Below are 23395 nucleotides of genomic sequence, written 5' to 3'. Positions count from 1 at the left end.
TGCCCCTGATGGCATAATAAAATATCTAACTTGTGGGAGCTTTTTGGAGCAGCTCTGTACACACCACAGCATTTGATGACAGATGAAGTATTTGGGCAGTGGTATTAATCAGAAAGCAAGGGACATTGTTAGTGTTTTGGAGTCAGCACGATATGCAGAGCCACGGATATTCGGCAGAACATGAGGTGAAATCCTGCCCATGCCACCACCGCGCACCCACGGCTCCTGCTGCAGCAGGTGGCCGCAGGCAAGGGAGTGCCGGGCCCCTCAGTGCCCGTAAAATCTCATGACCTTCTGGGCCCAGAGATTTGCTTTGAAGCCATTTTGCTTCCTTTTCTGCCCATAGAGGTGTTTTCCTCAGTCACCTCATCGAGCATCAGAATAATAGAAAGAAAATCACCGCGGTGTTGACAGACGCAGTGGGGCAACGCTCAGCTGCAGCCAGGCACGGGGGTGGCTCCTCTGTCCTAAATACGGGATGAATACGAGGCTTCTTATGGTCCTCCAAGAGCAGCGAAGCGATGCTCGCACCGCGGGCATTTTAACAGGGCCGGCACACACGCAAACCCCCCCGGCGTGACACGTCGTCTTTTCCCCCTCAATTCCGGACAGCGGTTACCGTGGCCCGGGAACTCCGCAAGGGCAGGGCAGGACAGACCTGACTCAGTCCACCCCACCTCCTCCCTCTCCTGCCCATCCCCTCCCTCCCCAGCCTCGTCGCGCAGCCGCGCAGCGCTGGCTGAGGGAGCCGCCGCAGCCGCCCAGCGCGGCGCGGCCCTTCCCAGCTGCCGTGCCGGGAAGGGCTGGGCAGGGCAGGGCAGGGCAGGGCAGGTGGGGCTCGGCGGCTCCGCGGCGGGGGATGCGGGTGCCGGGCGCAGGATGCTGTGGGGGGTGGGCCTGGCGGCGCCGCGCTCCTGCGTGGCGGACCTGAGCCGCAACCGCAGCCTGTCGCTGGGCTGGTGCGCGGGGCCCGAGGAGCCGCCGCCCGCCTTCTATGGGGGCGAGATCGTCGCCTTCCCGCTGTCGGGCGGCGGCGGCACCATGGCGGCGCTGGGCTCCGACTCCTGGTGGAAGAAAACGCTGTACCTGACGGGCGGGGCCCTGCTGGCCGCCGCCGCGTACCTGCTCCACGAGCTGCTGGCCATTCGGTGAGGCTGCGGGGGCCGCCCGGGCCGGGCGGGAGCGACGCGGGGGATGCGGCGCTGGAAGCCGAGGGCGCTCCCGCCGGGATGAAGCGGCGCTCGGAGCCGCTTGTACCTGCGGGGGCAGGCCGTCGCGGTCCGGCGGGTTGGGTTCTGTCTTTCACCGTGTTTTTGCCATTTTTTTTTTTATTTCCCTTTCCCCCCCGTTCGCCCTTCGCAGCAGCCCAGGAGGCTACACCGTGGCGAGCCCTGCGCTTGCCCCCACAGGTGGTTCGGGCTGGGCCCTCTCACCCCCTCCGGACCCAGGCAATCAAAACCTGCAGCAGCCCCTTAAAGGCAGACGAGTGTGTTGCCTTGGCCAGGGTTTCTCCTTTGTGTATTTAATTTACTGATGTATCATGCACCTGTCCAGTGTTTCCTTTTTTTAAATTCCATTTCATTTTTGACAGGAAAGAGGAAGAGCTTGATTCAAAAGATGCTATCATACTGCATCAGTTTTCAAGGCCTAGGAATGGTGTTCCGAGTTTATCACCATTCTGTCTGAAAATGGAAACATACTTGAGGATGGCTGATTTACCCTACCAGGTAAATTGTGCAGTTTGCCTTTGCATTGCAGCTTGCAGCAATTATGTGAAATGGCACTTAGGGATCCCATCTCTCTTCCCCCCCAGTCTGTCTCACACAGGGAGATGTAAACATACACCTACAACTGGTGGGTACACCAACACTTTTATATCTCCTGTTAAATATGGCGTATAGCCTTTAAAGATGTGACTTGAATAAGATTGGTCTGGAACAGCTGTAGGTTGAACTGGCACAGCTAAATGAATGTTAAGAAGTTAACTTAGCTGGAAATGCTGAAGTGGGAGAGTAGTTTGGAGTTTCTATAACACTAAATAACACCCCAGAACTAAAGCGTAACATTATTTGATCTTTGAATTTCACCATGCTGAAGACATCATGATTAGATAGCTGCAGCCTCTTATTTTCTTGGAGGGTTTTTCTATGGAGCTCTCCTGGGAAGAAGTGCTTGCCTTTTGCTTCACCTCCCATGACTGGTGCTTCCTCCACAGTGAGGTAAAACAGGTTTTCTTTTAGAGGTCATGAATACTGCTCTGTAGCTGTGGTTGGGTGCTTCTCATGCCATCTTCCCACAGGGGATGAAGCCCGAGCTTCTCCAGTGAATGAAAGCTATGAGAGTGGAAACTTGGATCTCTCAGTCTCACCCATTAGCATCAAGGGTTTAGTTGTGACACTGCGAGTTTGGCGCACACCTTGCTGTGGTGTTGGCAGGCTGTGCCAACAGGCTCTTTGAAACAGGGTGGTTTTGTTTTTGTTTGTGTTAAGCACTGATTGCCTTTAAGATGATGCAACAGTGATAATACACAGAATTAAGATCTTTGGTAGAAGAAATGTCTGCAAGATGTTAGGAGGAATGCTTTGTTTATGTCCAGTGTTGTACATAGGAAAACCAACCCTATTACAACTTTTTTTTTTAGCGCATTCATGGTTGTTATTCATTCAGCTCCATTTGTGATTAAATTCCTTTACATCAGAAGTGAAAGAAAACCTAATGAATACATTTTGCTTAACTCTGTATAAAAAGCCCGAGTTTAATGTTCGTTATCTTACAATTTAATGGTACTTGAATCAGACACTTTGGATTGCTAAAGAGGAAGATTTCCATCCCATGGGATGTATTTTCCTCATTTAGGTTTACAGAACTTACAAGATACTAAAGTTTGTACATGCTATTGGAGCAGGAGGACTTTGTGCATATTGCTTCTCCACCCAAAGTAATTTGGGTAGAAATTACATGTTTGAAGGGAAGACAATATTGGTGAGATCTGTTTTCTTCCTAATGGCAGTTGGTGCAGTTTAAAGGTTTGTTGTGATGGTCAGGGTTGCTCTGGTGGAGAGTATCTGAAGAAAGCTGCAATATAAAGGATGGTTGTGACAAGATATGGTCACTTACTTCTAAAAGATGACATTGTGCATTTGTGTGATTCAGGATGGAGTCGTTTCGGGAGCTCATGCTGGTTATAAGCAATTCACCCAGCTTTTCTGAAAGAGAGGAATTTTACAAGGGTTATCCTCCCCTCTTTATTTTCTGGACTGAAGGTTGGCATTGCTTATTGGTGTTGCATCTCTCTCTTTCTGGACTGAAGGTTGGCACTGCTTATTGGTGTTGCATCTCATCTCTATCCCAACTCACTAGCTGTGAGCACACTAAGCCAGCATAGGTCAGCAGGACCATCAAAAGTGATAGTCCTACCTTCAGCTGCTTCCTCTTGTCCCTTCCTACTCGTGCTTTTCTGTGGCAGATCAGGCTGGATTGCAGCTGGCCTAGCTGGAGCCAGGGAGGTTTAGTTAATTTGGTTTTAACCCAGCTTGGTTCCCACATGCTCCATGTGCTATGCTGCAGGAGCAGGAATGGGTCTTGCAGGTGCTGGGAATGCCAGGTTGCTGCTTTTAGCCATGCTGGCTTATAGAGGTTTAAGGTGTTTGTAGGGTTTTAGAGGTAAGTTTGGTGGAGCTAAACTTATGAGCCTGAGGATGCAGCTTTTTTTTCTGGAAGAAGCAGATTTTATTTCTGTCCCTGAGTGCGTTCCTGCACTGGGCTCTGGCAGGTGGAGGAAGGTGAGGATGCTGCTGTGGGACTGAGTGGGAGGGGAGCAGGAGGTAACGTTATTCTTGGCTGGAATTATGGAGTTTTCTATACTGAAGTACCTGGAGACTTTTATTTTGTTCCCTCATGACTGTGTTACCTGTAGGATGCTGTAGGTGACAAAGGCATGTGATGGCTGCCTGGCAGGCAGCAGGGTGTGTGTGTGTGTGTGGGGGATACAGTGTGATACAGGAGGAAACACCTCGCTTCCTGCGTGCTGGCAGGGGCTGTGATGGAGAAGCACTGCAGGTGGCAGCTGGTTCTCCTCTCAGGAGACCTGCTGTGGTAATCACCCTGCAGGGAGAGGCTACTTGGAAGGGAGGGTTGTGGAATAGAGTGAAGAGAAGGCAGCAAGGTGTTCAGACTGCTTTTACTTTTTCAATTGCTTGTGTTTATACTTTATTATGGTGCATCAGGCTGTTAAATAATGTGGGGTGTGTGTTTCACAATGTGCCTTAATGGTGTGTGAGGACTGGAATAGGGTGACACATTCCTGCTTTCAGCTGATTTTCTTCCAGCAGATGCACTCTTGTAATGTGCTTATGTTTTCTTGAAACTACCTTTCTACGTGCGAGTTCTCCATCAAAAATTATTTGGGCGGCCCTACCCTGGCTGGGCTGTCACAATGCCTAGCTGTTTCTTCAAAATGTTTGATGCTTTTCTTGATAAAGCCTGCTTTGAGAGAGGCCATTCTGGGTGCTCATAGAGATGTTTTGGATGTTCCTTGATTTCCTCAAGAATATGAGGAGCTGAGCCTTTATGTAATATGATAAATAATTAGTGAGCAGAAATGTGCTGTTTTCATGCCAGGTCTGTGAAGATGGTAACCTTCTTGAGAAGAGACATGAGTAAAAGTAAAAGCATAAGCACCAGTAATTGAAAATGTGAAACCTAATTTCTTCTGGATAATACTATAAAATTACCCCAGAAATGCCTTGTACCATTCTTTTTATAAATTCCTCTATAAATGATGTTCTGTGGAGCTGTTGTTATTGTTGCTTTGCAGGCTGCAAGTCAGTTAATGTACTGTGAGGTATGAAGGGATATTTTGTTGGTTTCTTTTTTGGTTTTTAACAATAACATAACTTTTCCCTACTTTGCAGCTGGAACAATTTTTAAGTGGAAAATTGATAAATATTTGATGACAATTAGTAGCAGCCATAAGGGTACTGAGGTTTCAAGCTTAAAAATGCCCATTTGAGAACAGTGAATACAAGAACAGTATAACAGATTTCTCAAGAAACTAAGGTTTTTTCAGGTCACTGAAACATGTTTCCTATTTTTTTTTTGATAAACCATATGTAGTGAAACATGAAAATCTTCTTAGGCAATGTATTTATATGTTTTAGATATATGTGCTTGAAGAAATGTGCAGTTGAACAATAACAACTTGCTTTTTTCTGAGTTGTGAATTGTATGGACTGCAATAATTGCAAGATGTAATAAGTACAGCTTCAAGTCCAGTAGCTTCTGTGAAACATCCATATTTGTGCACAAGAAGGGAAATAAAGGAAGATAAAACCAGCAGTGCTTAGTGCCTTCTAGACACACTGTGTAGTTCCAGAAAAAGCTCGGGCTTCTGTAGTAGAGTCATAATGAAAAATTATGGAATTCTATCAATCAGTCTCAGTGCTGAAGGACCCTTTGGTGAAGGAAAGGTCTTGGAAGGTGGAAGGATGGGGCAGTGCTCTCCTTTGTTTTGGATGTGCAGTGCTTTTAGAGTTTTTCCATTGGAAATGATCCCCATGTCACCCACACATGCAAGTAGGAGGGATTCAGGTGCCTTGTTCACCCATGCAGAGGTGTGGTAGATGAGACATTATATAATCCAGTATCCCTGCATGCTGTTTGTTTGGGCACAAATCCCAGAAGAGGCTAGAGCCAGAAGGCATTGTTTCCCAGCAGTGTTAGCCATTTGTCTGTTTTCATCCACAAGGGAAGAATCTCTGGGAATGGCTGCATGATTGTAGTGCATTGCACATCTACATTTTGAGTGGTAAACAGGGTGCTGGTGCTTTCAGGCTGAGTGGGAGGCATGTTCTGGTATACACTCCATGCTGTGAGAGTACCTTAATCCACCTTAAGTGGATTCAGGAAGGGTGAATGCTTAAGACCCAAACAGATCAGTCCAGAACTGCAAACCCTGAACCTCCAGACTTGAGTACAGAGCCTTTATTGTAAACCTTTATGGTTCATCTATCTAGGCTAGGAATTTTCATTCACTAAATGACAGGATGCAGGAATGAGAATCACAAAGAAGGAAGAAAGTTCTGCCTTGTGCTCTGCTGTCAGGAGTAAGAGAATTGAAGCCAAATATCTGATCACGTTTTGGCAGCCAGCAATTCCTCTCTGGTTTGACAGAGGAGACATAAATTCTATAATCTCTGTGTTTCACCTTCTCCAATGGGGAAAATACATTGCTACTTCTGCGTGAGAGGTCTGCTGAGCAAGTATTCCTCTGCCAGTATTCAGCAATGCAGTAGTGCTGTACTCTGTGCTGGAGACCCAGTTGTAACAAGTATGTTTCTGAATGTGTGAGATTTCTAAGTTCTGAAGTTGCAGAAAGCAGATTTCCCTCCTACTCAGTAAGGGAATGATAATGCCTTTTGTATATGCTTGTGATGTGTGTTTTATCCTTGGAGGTAATGCAGGCATCTATGTTAGGTAGTTAATTAATTTTTTTAAAGTACTTTTAACATGAAAAGTGCAGCTCTGTGCAAGAACCAAATTTAGTTGTGAGTCCTGTGATTAAAAACTTGTTTAGAATAACTAATCCAGTCTTCTGGGAGATCCGAGCATCTCCAACCCTTAAATAACCTGGGTATGTAATAATATTACATCACATGGCATCCAGCATAAAAGCGAGTAACACCTTTCAGGGCCTGGAAGTAGTCTTATTTGAATTGTCACATAGGGTAAAACTGCTGCTCTAGAGTATTAATTAGAAAAAAAAAATTTTGGATAATGTTGGCTTTAAAAAGAGAGAACATTATTTTAAAATCTTTATTTTCATTGAAACAGAACCAGAAGGGTCTTTTTTGCCTATATATTTGTTTGCTTACTTGATTTTTTTTTTCTTAGAACTATTTTGATGGAAAACTTTCCCCTCAAGGGAAAATGCCTTGGATTGAATACAATCACAAGAAAGTATCTGGCACCGAGTTCATTATCGACTTTTTGGAAGAGAAGCTTGGAGTGAATTTAAATAAACACCTTGGTCCACATGAAAGAGCTGTTTCCAGAGCTGTGACAAAAATGGTGGAGGAGCACTTGTACTGGTAAGTTTGCATGGCAAAGCTGGCTGCATTCCTGTGCTGTCAGCTCTGCCCCTGAGCTTGTACCCTGACACGAGTGCTTATTTTCTCTTGCAGAAAGCTTGGGTACCCAATTGTTAATTTCACAACTTTCTTCATCCTAGAAAACCACTGCTGCTTTCTGTGTATGCTAGTATGAGCCAGGGGTAATTCCCCTGGGAATTTGTTACACTGTGTAAGGAAGGTAAAGTCAGGCCCTTTGCCTGCAGCTTTATAGAAGGAAGCAGCAGTGGGATTTTCCTTCGTCCTGTTTAGTGTGACCTCCATATAGAAACAGTCTTTTTAATAAAGAGCAAAAGATCAAGGTGGCTGAATACATCTGAGGTTTGGGGACGCAGGGGAACAAATCCAGTGTTTGTAGTGAATCTGGAATATTGTGTTCTTACAGTTACTGATCTTAATTATGTGTGTGTGATTACACTATGGATTATTGCCTTTCCTTGTAACACAGGATACTCCTGTTAATATGTATTGTTGACAGTACTGCCAATTGATAGGACACAGTATTAGTCACAGTATCCTGAAAAGCTGAAATATGTATATGAATGGGAAATAGAAATGATACTTTATGCATTTTACTGACACCTTTGAAAATAACACCTGTCATTCCCCTTGCTTTATGTTTCAGTCCTTTTTAAGTGCCCTATCCAGACTGAATTCATAGAAGTATCAGGACATGGCATCTGGGATGCTGCATATGCTACCTCAGCTGACACAAGGCTTTTTTCCCGATACTGTGCTTTCTAGTATGGATTTAAGCCCCTGCTATACTAAGTTATGCATTTATGTTGCACTTCTTTCTTAGAAACAATGTGTGATTTTAAATTGAATGCATTTATCTACTTTTTCTTTCACCTTGTGATCAAAGATGGGCAGCAACACGTGAACATATAGTTCTTCAAATAATTTTTAGTGTCTCCTCAGAATAAATTTAGCATTAAGTAGCCAGATTGAAGTGATTTGATTTAGAAATGTAATCTCTGCCTTCCAGGAAGCATGACCTTCACCACTTATACCCATCTGCAGTGTCATAGCCTCAAAAACCTGACACAAGCAGCCTGCAAATGTAACCTTTATTTCATTTTTCCACCTTCAGTTACTATAGCTGCCAAAGGGAGGATGAAGCCTTTTAGTTCCCTAATGCTTCGTCTCTCTGCCTTTAGTGTTGATTGTTTCATGGTTCACAGATTTACCTGCTTTAAATGTATCATTACTGATGACAAGCTAATACTGCTGTTGTGTCTCAATTGCAAACTGCTTTGTTCTGTGAAGCTGTTGTCTGTCCATCCAGACTCCCTTAGAGCTGACTTGGCATTGCTGGACATGACACAGGGGAGTGTGGAGGACAGGTATTGCAAATTCAGGCAGGGAGGTGGTGTCCAAACGGGTGGACAAAGTTACATCAAGTAAAGACAGAGATGTGCATGCCTGGCTGTGTATCCCTGTTGCCTTTCCTGTCTAGTCACACAGTTGAGTTTTTCCAAGGCATGTATTTTCGCTGCAGTGTAGTAAAACATCCAGCTGCAAGTCTTACTTTATGTCCCTGCTGTGTGGCTGTAACAGAGGCTTGGTGTGTTGGTGTGGTTATACCATGTGGGTTCCCTGTACTGGGCAAAGCCTGAGTCAGGAGGCATTGCAATTGTATTGCTGTAGTTCCTGGATAACAGCTCTGACCACCTTACAGTTACACCAAAATAAAACAAGGCTTTTGCTGTGTAGGGCCGCGTTTCTCCTTGACAGCATTGTATCTGTGGTTGTGGGATCCCTTTCCATCAGTCCCTGAACCTTCCTACTTCCCACCAGAAGCTTAGGGTTTGTTCATTGTGTCCTTCAGTCCCACAGTAAAGAATTTGTAACACAGTGATGCCTGTCTGCAGAATAAGGTTTGTCAAGCCTCCAAAGCAGTGATAGAAAATGTGATATGTACTGTTTTATTGCCAGCAGCATGCAAAGTAACTTCGTCATAAATAAGTAATACTGTGTTACATTTATCGAACAAGGAAGTGAAGTACATCCTGCAGTGTGCTGTCTCTGGATGGAGCTAATCCTGGTGGGTGCTCAGCATTCCTCTGGAAATGTTTGGCTTTTGCTGAGGTAATTGCTCATCTTCACCAGTTGGTGCCCCTTACAGGTGGAAGTGGCTGCTCTGGCTGGACCCAAGAGCAGTGTAGGACTGTTGTGAACCTCAGCCTGTGGACACCCTGCTTCCAGCCCAGACTGTGGCACCTGGCAGGGATCAGACAGAAAAACAGCGAGTGAGTGTGCTTATTTTTGTGCTGGGATTAGAGCATTATCTGTGCGATGCACTAGACTGATTTGGAGCTGATGCTGGAGCTCCTGCCCCTGGAGAATGCCATAACCATTAGGTTTTTGCTATGTTTAAATTTGCAAAAGAAAAAAAGCCTGCTAACCTGAATGGGTGTTGGGCCAAGCCAGCAGGGAAGAGATGGGAGTGGAACAGTTTTGTGGCTCTCACCCCAGGTCCTGGATCCAGTGCAGACCACTAATCTGCTGTAGGCTTGCTCTGGGTCTCCTCCACTGCCTGCAGTGACCTGTGGGCCCTCAGAAACTGGCGAGGCACCCACAGGCACCTTTGGGAATGCATTGAGTTTTTGGTGTATCTGCAGCACGTTCATGGGATCGGACCCCTATGTAAGAGGGGTGTGATCCTCACTTCCTTCCGGAACCAGCATGCTGGGCTTGATGACACTGCTGGGATTCAGGCCAGGCAGCTCCTGGTGCCTAGAGGGGTAGCAGGCTCTGTGAGATGCCTCCTGTCACTTTAATCTCAGGAGAGGGATCTTAGGTCGGTGGCACTAATGTGCTTAGCTAGACCATAAAGCCTTGAATATTCAGCTTAAGCAGACTATCCCATTAGATTGCTTTAGCTGTATTGTCAAACACAACTGTAGTGATGTGTATGTATATATATATATACACACACACATATCCATGCATATATGTATTTGACTCATTTCTTGCTTTGTCTTTCAAGAAGAACCTGTAAACATCATATGTGACTTGAGTGCTTGAAGTACAGGAAAAGCGTGGTATGAGAATACAAATGAATATGACTCTGGTCAGTGTTCAGACCTGCCATGTGTTAAACATAGAATATGTTTATAATGTAAATATGTTTAAATACATCAAGCCAATTGTAAGCACAGTGCCTCTCTTGCTGCTAACAATGATGAGACTTGAGTGCTACTGGTGGCATAGAAGCCAGTTGCTCTGGGAAGTCGCACAGCAGGTGGAGTTTCTGCTGCTGATTGTGGAATGAATTTGTTATAATCCTTTTGTATATGAAGAAATTCTGCTTTGCACACGTTCAGATAGGAGAAATGACCCCCAGTTCACATCATCGTGAATGCTTTCTCCTTGCCTTAGTGTTTAGACAGTTTTGGGATAATCAGGCAAGCTGCTGTTCATGAGTCACTTTCTTCATCTCCTTGCCTGATTTATGTATTGAGGCCAAAGCTGCTGTTACATTTAGACTTCGGATTTACTTCACCTCCACAGCATTGCTCTTTAATGCATTATTTTTTCATTTATACTCTAACATTTGTACAGATGTGCTGGCACAAATGGGAGTGTCAATGTTTCCTAAAATATTCTGTTCAGGCCAATATTTAAAATAATTATGTCATCCCATAAATACTAACTGTGGTATAAAACACATAGTTATGTGGTACTGAAGTAGATTTTGTAGACTACCCAATTTCTGGCATTTCCTAATATTTTGTTATGTTGATTATACTCTACTGATGTATTCTGAGCAGAGGAGTGATGGGTGAAATTAAGTGCTCAGAAGTATGTTTTGGTAGGAAACACAGATTAATGAACCTTTGAATAGAATTCTTTTAACGAAGTGCTTGTAAAGTCAGTTTTAAAAGTGTTTTTAACTCTCTGTGAATCTGAGCCTACTTTTTTCCTTGCTTTTGTGTACTTAGATCTATAAAATTTTAGAAGCAAACTCTGATTTTCTATTTAGCTATCTTTGTTGCCCATGTACATTTGAGATTTGGGACATTTGACAGTTCTACTTGTTCAAAGTCAGAAGGTAAATAAGGTAAATAGGGGAAGAGGAGGGGCAGGCATGAACTCTTCTCTGTGGTGACCAGTGACAGAACCTGAAGGAATGGCCTGAACTTGGATCAGGGAAAGTTTAGGCTGGATATTAGAAAAAGGTTCTTCACCCAGATGGTGGTTGGGCACTGAAACAGGCTCCCCAGGGAAGTGATCACAGCACCAACCCTGACAGAGTTCAAGAAGTGTTTGGACAATACTTTCAGGCACACAGTGACAAGCAGATGTCTTAAGATTTGTGCTTGACAGTTTAGCCTAAGCAGGATTACCTAAATCCTGTGCAGTTTTCTGTTGCTGTCCTGGTTGTTAAACACCTGATCTGGTTTCTGCCTCTTCAAAACCCAAAGATCTTCTCCCCCAAGAGCAAGCAAGTGAGCTCTAGGGAAATGTATTTTTACTTTAAAGTATAGGCTAATTAGCTGTGTGGGAAACCTTGTTGATTCTGTTTTATGAAATTAAGACCATCTTGGACAAGGTTGATCATTCAGGGTGCAGTGCCAGCTCACTGGTGTGGTTGGAGTGAGCAATAGTGGTGGCAAGTCCATACGGCAAAGTTAGTCTTGTGCAATTGAAGTGACTTCTAAAAAATGCTGCAGTGAGGTCTCCTGTCTTCTTTTTCTGTTTTGTTTTACCTTCTTGTTGCCCTTCTCCAGGCCAGGCCTGTTGTCCTAAAGCAACTAAGTTGTGTTGAAGAGTTGCCAGATGAAGCAGGTCAGGTCCATGCTGGGGTAGGAGGGTCTTTGCAGCATGACAGAGCAGTGCTTTCAGTGACCAAGTTTTTCTTTGCTTATTCAAGTATTAAGTAATAACTTACAGACTGGGAGAAAAGCTCATTGAGAGCAGCCCTATGGAGAAGGATTTGGGCGTTCTGGTGCATGAAAAACTGGACAAGAGCCAAAAGTGTGAGGCAGCCAACTGCATACTGAGCTGCATCAAAAGAGGTCAAGAGAGGTGATTCTCTCTGTGTTCGTCAGACCCCACCTACATTGAGCTTTGAAGTTCCCAGCATAAGAAAGATGTGGACCTGTTAGAGAGGGTCCAGAGGAGGGCCACAAAGATAATCAGAGTGCTGGAGCACCTTTCCTGTGAAGACAGGCTGAGAACTGAGTTGTTCAGCATGGAGAAGAGAAGACTCAAGGGAGACCTCATTGCAGCCTTCCAGTACCTAAAGGGCACTTAGGGAAAAGAGGGAAACTGACTTTTACATGGGCAGACAGTGATAGGACAAGGGGGAACAGTTTTTTAGATTAGATGTTAGGAAGAGAGTGGTGAGGCACTGCAACAGGTTGCCCAGAGAAGTTGTGGATGCCCCATTCCTGGACATACCCAAGGCCATATTGGATGGGACCCTGAGCAACCTGATCTAGTGGGTAGCATCCCTACCCCTGGAGTGGAGGTGGAACCAGATGATTTTTAAGGTCCCTTCCAACCCAAGTTGTTCTATGATTCTGTGGTGTAGATAGTATTTGTAATTATTTCCTAGTGTTCACATCAAGACCAGAGTTTTTCTTCCTATTCAGAGCTGTACGTGCTGTGAAACATGACTACTGCAATGTTCCGCTCTATAAGAGTGCCCTTATGCTTTAGGCCAGTCTTCTTTCCATCCTTCTTAAATACTGTTTTACTTTGTTCCTGGAGCAGGGTGGTCCCACACCACGTCTCCCAGACAAAGTTAATGCTTTAGCAGTTTCAGTAGCTGTTTGCTGCTGTGCTTGTTGGCTTCATGTTCCTCCTTGTGTTGCTGAATTCCTCTGCTGAATCTGACTGTTTCAAACTCTGCTGTGCTGAAACCAGCTCAATGACTTGAGTTGATCCATCCAGTTTGAAAAACAAGGATTGTGCAGAACGCCCCCATTCAAAGAGAGGTATTGAAGTGTATGAAATGTCAGCAGGATGCTTTTGTCATATTACTATGGTGCAAGAGGTTGTTGAGAAACCTATTGAGGGTAAAAACCATTAGAAGCATAGCAGGTGCATTTTTGTTCTTCACTGTTTATGCATTTGCAGCAAAACCTGTGCATGTCTCACTATTACTAACTTCAGTGAAACCAGTTTGAGCAGAAGGCATTGAACTGCTGTGGACAACTTTTAATAGAATTAAAATACTTTTCACCCATTTTTTTGGAAGCATTCTAAATTTGAGCACAAAATGGGGTTGTTTTCAGCTATTACAGCAAAATACTCTCCTTTCACCTCATGTTATTAGTAATTCAAGTAAAGAATCTGTGGAAATTTAAAATATTAGAACATTTTCATGGTGCAAATGTAATTGTTCCCTGATAGTAGTGCTGAATTCAGCATTTACCATGACACATGGGAGTTGGATAGAATGTACATGATGAAAAAAAGTCACAGGAGTTCTTCAAGAGATACTGCTTTTTTTTTTTCCATTTCCTTTTTTGAATTAGGTGATCCATATCAGCACTAAGAAAATTATGTGGAGTTATAAATATGTACAATGATTAAACTGAAGTCATATTCCGAACTAAAGCAATGGAGCTCTGGTCATATTGGAAATGGAAACATTTGATTATTAAGTCAATATTTAATATAATTGTGTACATGAACTTGCATCTTTTGATATTTCAGCTTTTCTATCTAGCTTCCCTAGTTTGTCAGTCTCCATGAGCCTCTTTTCATACAATCCCAAATATGTAAATCCACTTTTAGGTTTTTTTCCTGTTTGGAAATTGCTACAAACCTAACAGAATATGGGTACCAACTCCCAGTGTTTCTGAGATCCTGCAGATATCATATGTCATGTCTACTTTGAGATGTCTTTAGCCCTTTTTCTAACATCCCTTGAACTTGGTGACGAAAGTTTTATATGTGGTCTCTGGTTTGTTTGTAATTTCAGGAGATGCTGGTTATTAAAAAAGTTAATGTTTCTTTTTTTCACTAGTTTCTGGAGTTGCAACAGCAACAAATCAAGTTTTTATTTGTCTATAATATTATTAAAGAACAAAAATTCATGTAGGAAACAAACATTTTAGCTGGCGAGACAAATTTTTATAAGAAGACTTTTCAAAAGAATATTATTTGCCATTCAATAAAGCATGGGATACAACAGAATCCTTTGGAAATGTCTCTCTCATAAAATCAACATTTTGAAGAGAGGAAAATGTGAAACAGAAAACCAACCCAATAACGTCTACCCCTTCATTTTCTAAATTTTATTTTTAAAAGATTGTGTCATCATTACTTTCCGAGGAGAAGAGAGATCTTCTGAAAGAAGAAAAGTTATTGGTTGGCTAAGTTTCAGAGTATAGAGAGTAAGGAGAACAGGTTGGTGAGAAAGATTGATACCTTTGTGGGCTGTTTTGTTGTTATTGTGTTCCCCAGGTCTTTGCAGTCAGACATCTTTAGCCAATAAATCCCTTTTGCATTGCATTTTGTTACATGAGTTTAGCAGAATTCTACAACTTTTATTTTATATTTCAATATGAATCTCATTTTCTGTTGAAGTGAATCATTATTTACTGAGAGAATAAGCACTGGGCAGTCTGTGTAAGTACTGCAAAGTCGGTTTGCTCTGCTGTCACTCCAAATTGCCACAGGGTCTGCTGTTCCGCTACCTCTCCATCAAGGCAGTGACTGCTCATCTGCCTGACCTTTGTTTGAGCCTTGGCAGAGTGGTGGTGGGCTATCTGGGGATCACACTGCTGTAACTTATCTTTGCATCCTTTTAGGACTTTAGCTTATTGCCAATGGGTGGAAAATCTTCATGAGACGCAAAAGATGGTTTCTCTTTTTGGCCCCTTCAGCGACTTGCTGAAGTGGATCTTCTGCCATCTGACCAAAGGAATCGTGAAGCGGGAAATGTACGGCCATGGCATTGGCCGCTTCTCAGAGGAGGAGATGTACACGCTGATGGAGAAGGACATGCGGACTCTGGCAGGCCTCCTGGGTAAGGTACAGTGAGTTGTGTGTGGTCTGTTCACAGCTCTGTCCACAGGATAAAACTGACCTCAAGTGCTTCCTGACAGCTTGATCACGTACACAAATAATCTCATTTTGGCAGAAGGTAGAGGCTGCACTGCTGCTGTCATTCAGTGCCTTGCTCTGGCAGAGAAAGTGTATCTTTCCCCACTGTTTGCTTCCAGATCGTGTGTCTAGAGGCATAAGAGGCTTTCTTCTCTGACCACCGAGTATGTGTGTCTAGAGGAGCAAAAGATAGCCTGCAGTTTTGGAAGAGCATATTGCTATATGAATTTAGGAAAACGTAGCGTTTAATTCTGCAAATGAAACCTCTTATTTATGATTTTTGGGGATGGGGTGTTTGTCTCATTCTTTATTTCATGGGACTTGTGGCTGTTTGCTAAATCATTATGAGGTTGGCATTTGAAAACCCTTTGCAGGTGTTATTTTGATGAGCTGAACTTTGTTGTATTTGGTTGGGTTAGTAGCTTTATTCAAAGCTCCTAGTAGGCAGTGGTTGTGTGTTGTCAAAATAGGTGAGTTTAAGCTTTTTGGTTATCATAATCCAATCCTATAATGTTATTTTTAAGGTGACCTCAGTTAGAATTACATGAACCTCATTTCTGTTGTGTGGCTCAGGCTGCAATCTGCATTGGAACTGTCTGCACTGCACTTCCTGCCTTCTGGTCTGCTGAGAGCTAAGCATATTGTGTGTCTGTGTAAAATTTAAATTTTGAGGAATTGGTTTGGGACAGATTGCTGCTTCTCTTGAGATTTTGTCTCTCTTGTGCAAGGAATCAAAAGAGATGGTCCATGTCTGGCCGCTTTGTTTTCTGTTATGATTGCTTTAAAGAGGTGGCTCAGTGCAGAACAGGAGACAATGTACTCCAAAGGGAGGACATACTACACATACTCTAAAGAAATAAGTGTGGAGTGGATGAAGGGAGCAAGGTGAGGAAAGCTCAGTAGAAGGAAGAAACTGTCTGATTGCTCAGAAAGGGAAAGAAGAAATGTTTCTGAACTTCCAAGGTGTTCTGGAAAAGAAGGTGTTTGCAGTGGACCTAGATGAGGCTATGTAGAGTTTTCGCTAAGTTTGTTCTCTGAAGCAAACCTGCCAAGTTGCTGGACTGGGAACAAGGTGGAAAAAAGACACATGCGTGGACACAATGGGCAGGGGGAAGATTTGTTGACTACTGTTTTTCTGATGGTGCTTTCTCATGCTGCATTTTGTTTGTTAACAAAAATGGTTATCTATTCTAGTGCCTCTTCAAAGAAAACCTGTTTCTTGGTGGTTAAGAGGTCCCTTTTCTGTTAGGGGGAGGAAGGGAGGGAACAGCTCGCTTTAGAAGAGAAGGTCTGATCATATCTGCTGCAGAGCTGTGGCCAGCTCAAGGTACCCTCGTCAGTGGGACTACTGTTGCTGTAGTTTTGAGACTGGCACTGTGTTGCTCCATGTTCATTACAAAGAGGAATGGGGTTGGGGCAGGAGCTGGAGCAAGTTCAGCCTGTTATGGGAGCTCAGCAAAGCCCCATGGTTCTGGCTAGACAACACTGAGAGGCTGCAGGGAGCAGCAGTGGATGTGTCTGTGCTAAAGTCATGAGTAGAGCCTTCAAGGGAAAACTAAAACATGTTCCCAAGTACCTGCAAAAGTTCTGATTTGCTTATTTGAAGTCTGCATCCTTCCATCTGGAGTCTATACTGACACTCAGATTTGTAAAATTTTGAGTTCAAAGAGATCATTTAACCGTCTAGACATATCTCTCTGAATCAGACTGCTTGATTGCTGTTTTGAGGCCTGTGCCTTTTTGCTGGCTAAGGATGGCTTTCTAAAAGCCATCTACTTTTAATTATGAGATTTCAGAAAGCAGAGGTGCCACCACTTTTGTTAGTAATTGGTAGTAGATGTTAGTCACTATCAAAATCTGTTTAAAATCAGACTTGCTTCAAATGGGAGTTTGTCCAATTCCAGCCTGCAGGCAGATGCTTTTCCTAGTCTTCCTTCCTTTCTGGGTGGCTTGGGTCATCTCCCTGTGAAGGTAAATGTTATAATCAGTCTCTTGCTTTTGTTTTTGGTGGGAAAAAGCACTAGAAATCCTAAAGCACTTCTTCACTGTCTCAGATTTTTAATTGTATTATACACATATCAGCAGAGGTTTTGTTCTCCTTCCTGATTGTTGAGAATGTTCCCGTGTACTTCAGAAAGTCTTGATGGGCGTTTGCTGTATTCCTGTTATTTTATTACATTACCAACTGAACATCGTACTTTTTTTTCATCTTCCCCTCCTAAATGGATGTCAGATTAGTTGGTGTGTGGTTACGTGAATCATTATATTTGCCTTTTTGCTTATGGGTGAGTTCATCTACTTTTCGATAATTGCCTTGATTTCCATTAACATCAGTACACTCATGTTTTCTCCAACCAGCTGTTTATGATTGGGTCCAGTAAATGTGGCCTCCAGGTGGTATCCTGGAATGGGTAGAGAAGGTGGGATGAAGACTACCAGACTGACTAGAGACTGCTCTGTTTCATGGGGGGAAGGAGAAGGTGGTCAGTCAGCTTATTGCCTGCACAATCTTTGTGAGATTCCCCTCCACATATATGTACCCAAGTGTTTTCCCAGAAGAGGAAATAGTTGGGATTTTGGCTGTTAGAGGGCAATCTTAAGAGCTTAAAAAGGATGCCTATCATGCAGAATAGCTGCACATACCAAACTGTAGCTGTCAGTTATCAGGCATATCAGATTAATGCTCCCCATTTTTTAACAGGGACCATTCACACGGGAACAAGAATAACTTTTAAATTTTAAGAGCTGCTTCCAGAGAATGATAACTTGGCAGCTGCCAGTTCTTATGACACTCATTTTGACATTCCCGGTCACATCTTGGGTACTTTTTTTTTTTTATTTTTCATTTCTGAGAATCATTTTTCTGTCTCCCTTGTACCCATTTCCCTGGCATACTTCTCTAGATCTCTTATAAACATGGAATTTGGAACTAACCCTCCCGTGATGGATCAGTCTGCTACATTGGTATCATCTTGTTCTTTGTCCTGAAGTCTTTAAACCAGAAGTGTAGTTTTCTTGTAGCTGTTTCCTGCTGCCTGCTAGTACTGTAAGAAAGTGTGGGGAATGAGCATATGAATTAGTGATATATATAAATACACATTTTGGTAATTGTTTAAAAGAGGCAAGTGAGTGAGCAATGGCCATAAGTCTCTTGGTGCCCTTTCAGCTGGCTGCCTGCCTCAGACTTTCTTTGGGAAATGGGGATTTTAGCAGGGAGTTGCAGGGCAGCAGCTTCCTGGACTGGATTTTGAAAAGCACTTGGTGCTTTGTGAAGGGCAGGGGTGCTCAGAGCTGAAACACAGAGGTGGGTCTAACCTGAATGTGAGCCTCTAAAGTTAGTTGAAATGCCCTGTAGCAACCTGCAAGGGCTGAACATACTGCTGTTGGAAGGGTGCAGGTCTTCTGCCTGTGTCTCAGATCTGTTTCTTGCTGGTGTTTCTTGGCCCAGTGGTGAAGTAGCTGCTTTTGAATTCTCAAAATGCCTTTGTAAATAGTGGAACTGTGTGCTCTCAAATTCATAGGCAGTACATATTTGATCCAAGTCCAGTGTGACCAGGTGATTTCATTTCTGTTGGACTAGCCAGGGGATGCAGAGAGGTGTTTGAGATGATCAGCACTGTGGCAGCCTTTACGTGACAGGCACTTTGTAATCTTGCCTAAAAATGAACACGGAGATATCTGGTCTGTCAGAAAGTCTTCTGGACAAAAGTTGCACTGGAAGTTTTGAGAACAAATTGGAACTGGTGGGAGAAAACATACATAGAGGCCATATTATGTGGTGCAGCATGACTTAAAACCAGATTTACAGTTTTATGAACCCACAGTTTTATTTCCTCCTCTTGCCCTTTGTTTCCGTGCACCTCAGGGTGTAGGGTGTGTTGTGCATGGTGAACCAGAGAGAGGGATGGTTCAACCCTCACTCACTGCCTGCCTTAGTTGTAACAAGATGGAAATGACAGTATTACTTCCCAGCACAAATCAGTATGGATTGAATCTCAAGGCCCAGTTGTATGATGCTAAATTCCTAGTGTTGGCATATAACTGTGGCTTAGGGACCAATTTTTGAGCTGTTTTTGAGATCAATGAATCCTTAGGTGTCAGATAAATACTGAAAAGACACAACATTTACCCTGTGCAGAGTTTTCAAACAATAGATTGATGCAGCTGTGAAAGAGCTGGGAAGATTTAACTCCATGTTAAAATGACATCTGACAGGCCAGAGGAGGTTATTGTTACTGGTTATTCCTGAGCACCGCTTTGGCAGCATTCCTTATACTGTACGCTGGAATTTGATGCATTTTACTGCTGGACAGTTCCTCTAGACTCGCTCAATAACCCTAACATTTAATAACCTGCTGAATTACAGGCAGCTTACTATGGTCAGGGGAAGAATGTCCTGGGGAGATGGAATAACTGGATTTTGAGAATTCAATTACATACTACATTTCACAGTTTATAGCACTTCAGGCTAAGGCAGGAACAGTGCAACCTGTTAACCTGACCTCTGCAATACTGCCTGTTTCACCTGCGTGCTCTATGTGTGGTCTTTGCTCCAGGTCTCATTCCTGTGATGGGAAAACAAGTTTATACTGGATATTTTGTTGCAAACAGTGGCTTTGAAACGTGATTTTTCTTCCCTGTCTTAGTTAGTTATCCATCTGTTTCTTTTTTTGGCCGATCAGATGAGTAAATCGAAACTGGATCTGCAGGCATGAGAGGTGCACGCACGTGACCAGCTTCTGTCAGCAAGTTCATGATTTTGAACCGTGGTTGAAGAGTTTTGGGTTTGCACCAAGATGAAAATCGTGCTGTCAGGCACCTGCTGGCTGCAGAGCAGGTTTTAAATGCAGTAGAACTAGTACAGTGTGTGAGTGCTGCCAGCTGTGAGGAGTGGAGGAGGTTCCCTGGCCAGTGGTGGCTCTGTTATTGGCCTGGTTATAGAAGCTGTGAGTGAGCATGGGGCAAGCTGCAATTATGGATTTCACCCTAGCAACGGCTTTGCAGTCATATTCAGTGTTGAATTCCTGTCTTTGAGGTAGCGAACCTTTTCATTTATTTGATTTTACTAAAAAAAAAAAAAAGCTAAAGATGTAACCATGGAATTTTTTTTTTAATTGCGGAAGAGTGACAACCAGTCAAGAAGTGTTTTCTGTTGTATTTACAGGTGACAAGAAGTACATTATGGGATCAACTGTTTCCACCGTTGATGCCACCGTCTTTGGACATCTGGCACAGGCAATGTGGACGCTACCAGGGACTCGACCGGAGCGACTAATCAAAGGTAAGAAAGCTTGAGATATCTCTGATGAAAAGCTCTTGGTGGCATTTTCCGTGTTTACACTTGGAGCACCTTGGAAGGACATTTTGAAGACTGCAGTACTTCAGCTGCATCACAGACTGTTCTTGCTTTTGATGTAGCATTTGTATCTTGTAGTGTTGTTTTCTCTTAAAATTCATGTTTATTTTCTCTTTAGTGTTCTAGACAGTAATTGTTTCTATTCCTGTACTTGATCTTTTCCTTGTTTAAAATGGCAAAGGCGTAAAGCCTCTGAGGAATGAATGCTGGATAACGTATGAGAAGACAGAAGCAGAACCATGAGCCAAATTCTGCTGAACTGAGTAGTTTCCTTGATAGTAGAACTGCAAGTGCTATGGTCCCACTGAAATTACAGCCTTTGCTGTTACTGAAGATGCTGGGCAAGGAAAAAAAATCCAGCCTGACTTTGGAGTCACTGTGTTTTGGCATGAGCTGGAAACCAGCATACCCCTCCCTACCACAGGGGGTTTTTTTTCTTGTGGAGTGATGTAGATGTTAAAGTATCTTTACATCCTTTTTCAGAATAAAACCACTCAGTGTGAAAAATGGGAAGAGCTAAGGAGGAAAAGGATGTGAAATAGGTGTAAAAGGAAAGAATCTGGCCTGTAAATCTACTCTGTGCAGGAGAGCTCTGCTAAATCGACAGTTAGGAGGCATAGACTTACTCTTTTCCTCAAATAACGAGCACTTGAGATGGGGAAATAAGTATTGGCTGTGCAGTTTTTCCCCTTGGTGTCTGGAGAATCACAGATGAAATTCTGAAAGGCTCATGGCTTTCCAGAAGGAATACTGTGTTTGTTGAATTAGTTCGTCTCTAATGAAAATAAATAGAAGGTAACAGATGGAAATACCCAAGCAGGTATACCCAAGGTTTATTCTTTGTACCCATCTGCCTACTCATGCTACTGTGAGTACAGGTTTCACATACAGTTCCCTTTTAACATGCTATTATTTGTTTCTTCTTTGAATTTTTTAATGATTTATTCTGTAATCATACGTATATGTATAAACATAAGGTGTAAGGTACTAAGGCTGGGAGCACTAGGAGTGAACTAGTGACCATAGGAAAACTTAAAAATGTGAATTTATGTTGCAGACAGCGCTGCCATCTGGTGGTGGAAAACCTAAATTCACTGCACTTAATAAGTGTATCGTGCATATATAGGATCAAATACTGTCGTTAGGAACTAGGTGTCTGCAATTAAGCAAAAAATTTTCCTATGAAGACTTTACAATATTAGTGTCTTGTCTTGATTGATTTCTTTAGATGTTGAATTTGGGACATTTATTTTTCTATTTGCGTGAACATACATATGTGTTTATTCCTGCATAACCTTTCTTGTTGTCTGTGGGTTAATAATATGGGTTTTAAGCTAGATGAAAGTTACAAACAGAGCTGCTAAGAGGATTGATGGGATCTTGGAATTTTGAAAACTCTTTGGAAAGACCCTGCACAATTTCGTTCCAAACAATGCTTATGTGTTTAGCAGGTGAGTTCGAGCATTATTGACTGGATCTATTTATTGAAATCTGTTGCACTGTGTTGCAGGTGAACTGATTAACCTTGCTATGTATTGTGAAAGAATAAGGAGGAAATTTTGGCCAGAATGGCACCACGATGATGATAACACTCTGTATGAATCCGAGGAAAGCAGCGAAGCAAGCAAGACTTACTCCCCTTTGCAGGACTTCAGTTTTTATTCAAGGACAGAAACATTTGATGAGGAAGGGAATAGTATTTCCCAAACGCCTGATACCGATTACACTGGACACTCCCTCTTTGATTCAGATGTGGACATGGATGAGTACAGAGATCATGAACAATGCAAGTGATGTGTACAAGTGTCTCCCATTGTGCAGATAAGCTGTTTCTTGGGGTCAGTCTGATTTGTTTTCTCCTTCAGGTCAGGAAGAGGTTTATACCACTTTGGAAGAGACCATTGTGCTTGACTCAGCTGTCACGTGCTACTTGGACTATTTCAACTGTATTTCATTTTGTCTTACTGTGCAGGTGGAACCAAGGTAAACACTTATTTAAAACACACATGGGCAAACAAGAGCTCTAGAGGACAACAGGACCTTTCCATCTACATTTTTGTTCGTGTTCAAAAACAGATCCCCCATCCAAGCGGGACAGAATTCTGGGAAGTGGCGCATTTGTCACTACTGGTTTGTGTTAATATCTTATCTTTACAGGAGTGGGTTGAGGACAAAAATGGAAGAGGTATGACTGGCACAGCTTTCTTCCATGGAAGAAAATGATTGATGTTTAATGAAAAGGCCCTGGGGGTGCTGGTTGACTGTACCTCAGTATGAGCCAGTGGTGTGCCCTGGTGGATCAGATGTAACAGCATCCTGGCTTGTATCAGCAATGGTGTGACCAACAGGACCAGGGCAGTGATCGTTCCCCTGTACTCAGCACTGGTGAGGGTGCACCTCGAGTCTTGTGCTCAGTTCTGGGCCCCTCACTACAAGAAGGACACTGAGGTTCCGGGAGCGTGTCCAGAGAAAGGCAATGAAGCTGGTGAAGGAGCTGGAACACAAGTCTTGTGAGGAATGGCTGAGGGAGCTGGGGTGTTTAGCCTGGAGAAAAGGAGGCTCAGGAAGAGACCTTATTTCTCCCTACAACTACCTGAAAGTAGGTTGTGGTGAAGCAGAGGTTGGTCTCTTCTCTCAAGTAGCAAGCAGTGGGATAAGAGGAAATGGTCTCAAGTTGCACCAGGGGAAGTTTAGGTTGGATATTGGGAAAAACTTCATCACTGAAAGGGCTGTCAGGCGTTGGAACAGGCTACTCTGGAAAGTGATTGAGTCACCATCACTGGAGGTATTTAAAAGCCACAAAAATGTGGCACTTGAGGGCATTGTTTGGTGGTGGACTTGGGAG

General features: G+C 43.2%; 1 protein-coding gene across 1 annotated transcript; it reads left to right on the top strand.

The window, feature by feature from the left end:
* Positions 1–873: 873 nt before the first annotated feature.
* On the top strand, positions 874–23057 carry FAXC (failed axon connections homolog). Its single transcript, XM_027634179.1, has 6 exons — positions 874–1148; positions 1592–1727; positions 6892–7088; positions 14900–15117; positions 20359–20475; positions 22061–23057. The coding sequence occupies exons 1-6, from the start codon at positions 880–882 to the stop codon at positions 22342–22344; spliced, it is 1221 nt and encodes a 406-aa protein (XP_027489980.1). The 5' UTR covers positions 874–879; the 3' UTR covers positions 22345–23057.
* The last annotated feature ends 338 nt before the right edge of the window (positions 23058–23395 follow it).

This window comes from Corapipo altera, unplaced genomic scaffold (assembly GCF_003945725.1).
Source record: "Corapipo altera isolate COAL_440 unplaced genomic scaffold, ASM394572v1 2b, whole genome shotgun sequence".
NCBI classification, from domain to species: Eukaryota; Metazoa; Chordata; class Aves; order Passeriformes; family Pipridae; genus Corapipo; species Corapipo altera.
The sequence above is the reverse complement of the archived record's forward strand: the minus strand, read 5'-3'. Positions and strand labels throughout refer to the sequence as shown.

Bases quoted from the DNA above. Each gene is read 5' to 3' on its own strand.
- FAXC (XM_027634179.1), top strand. From the start codon at position 880: ATGCTGTGGGGGGTGGGCCTGGCGGCGCCGCGCTCCTGCGTGGCGGAC. The intron at 7,089-14,899 runs GTAAGTTTGCAT...GCATCCTTTTAG, and splicing joins GTGGAGGAGCACTTGTACTG to GACTTTAGCTTATTGCCAAT. The intron at 15,118-20,358 runs GTAAGGTACAGT...TTGTATTTACAG, and splicing joins GACTCTGGCAGGCCTCCTGG to GTGACAAGAAGTACATTATG.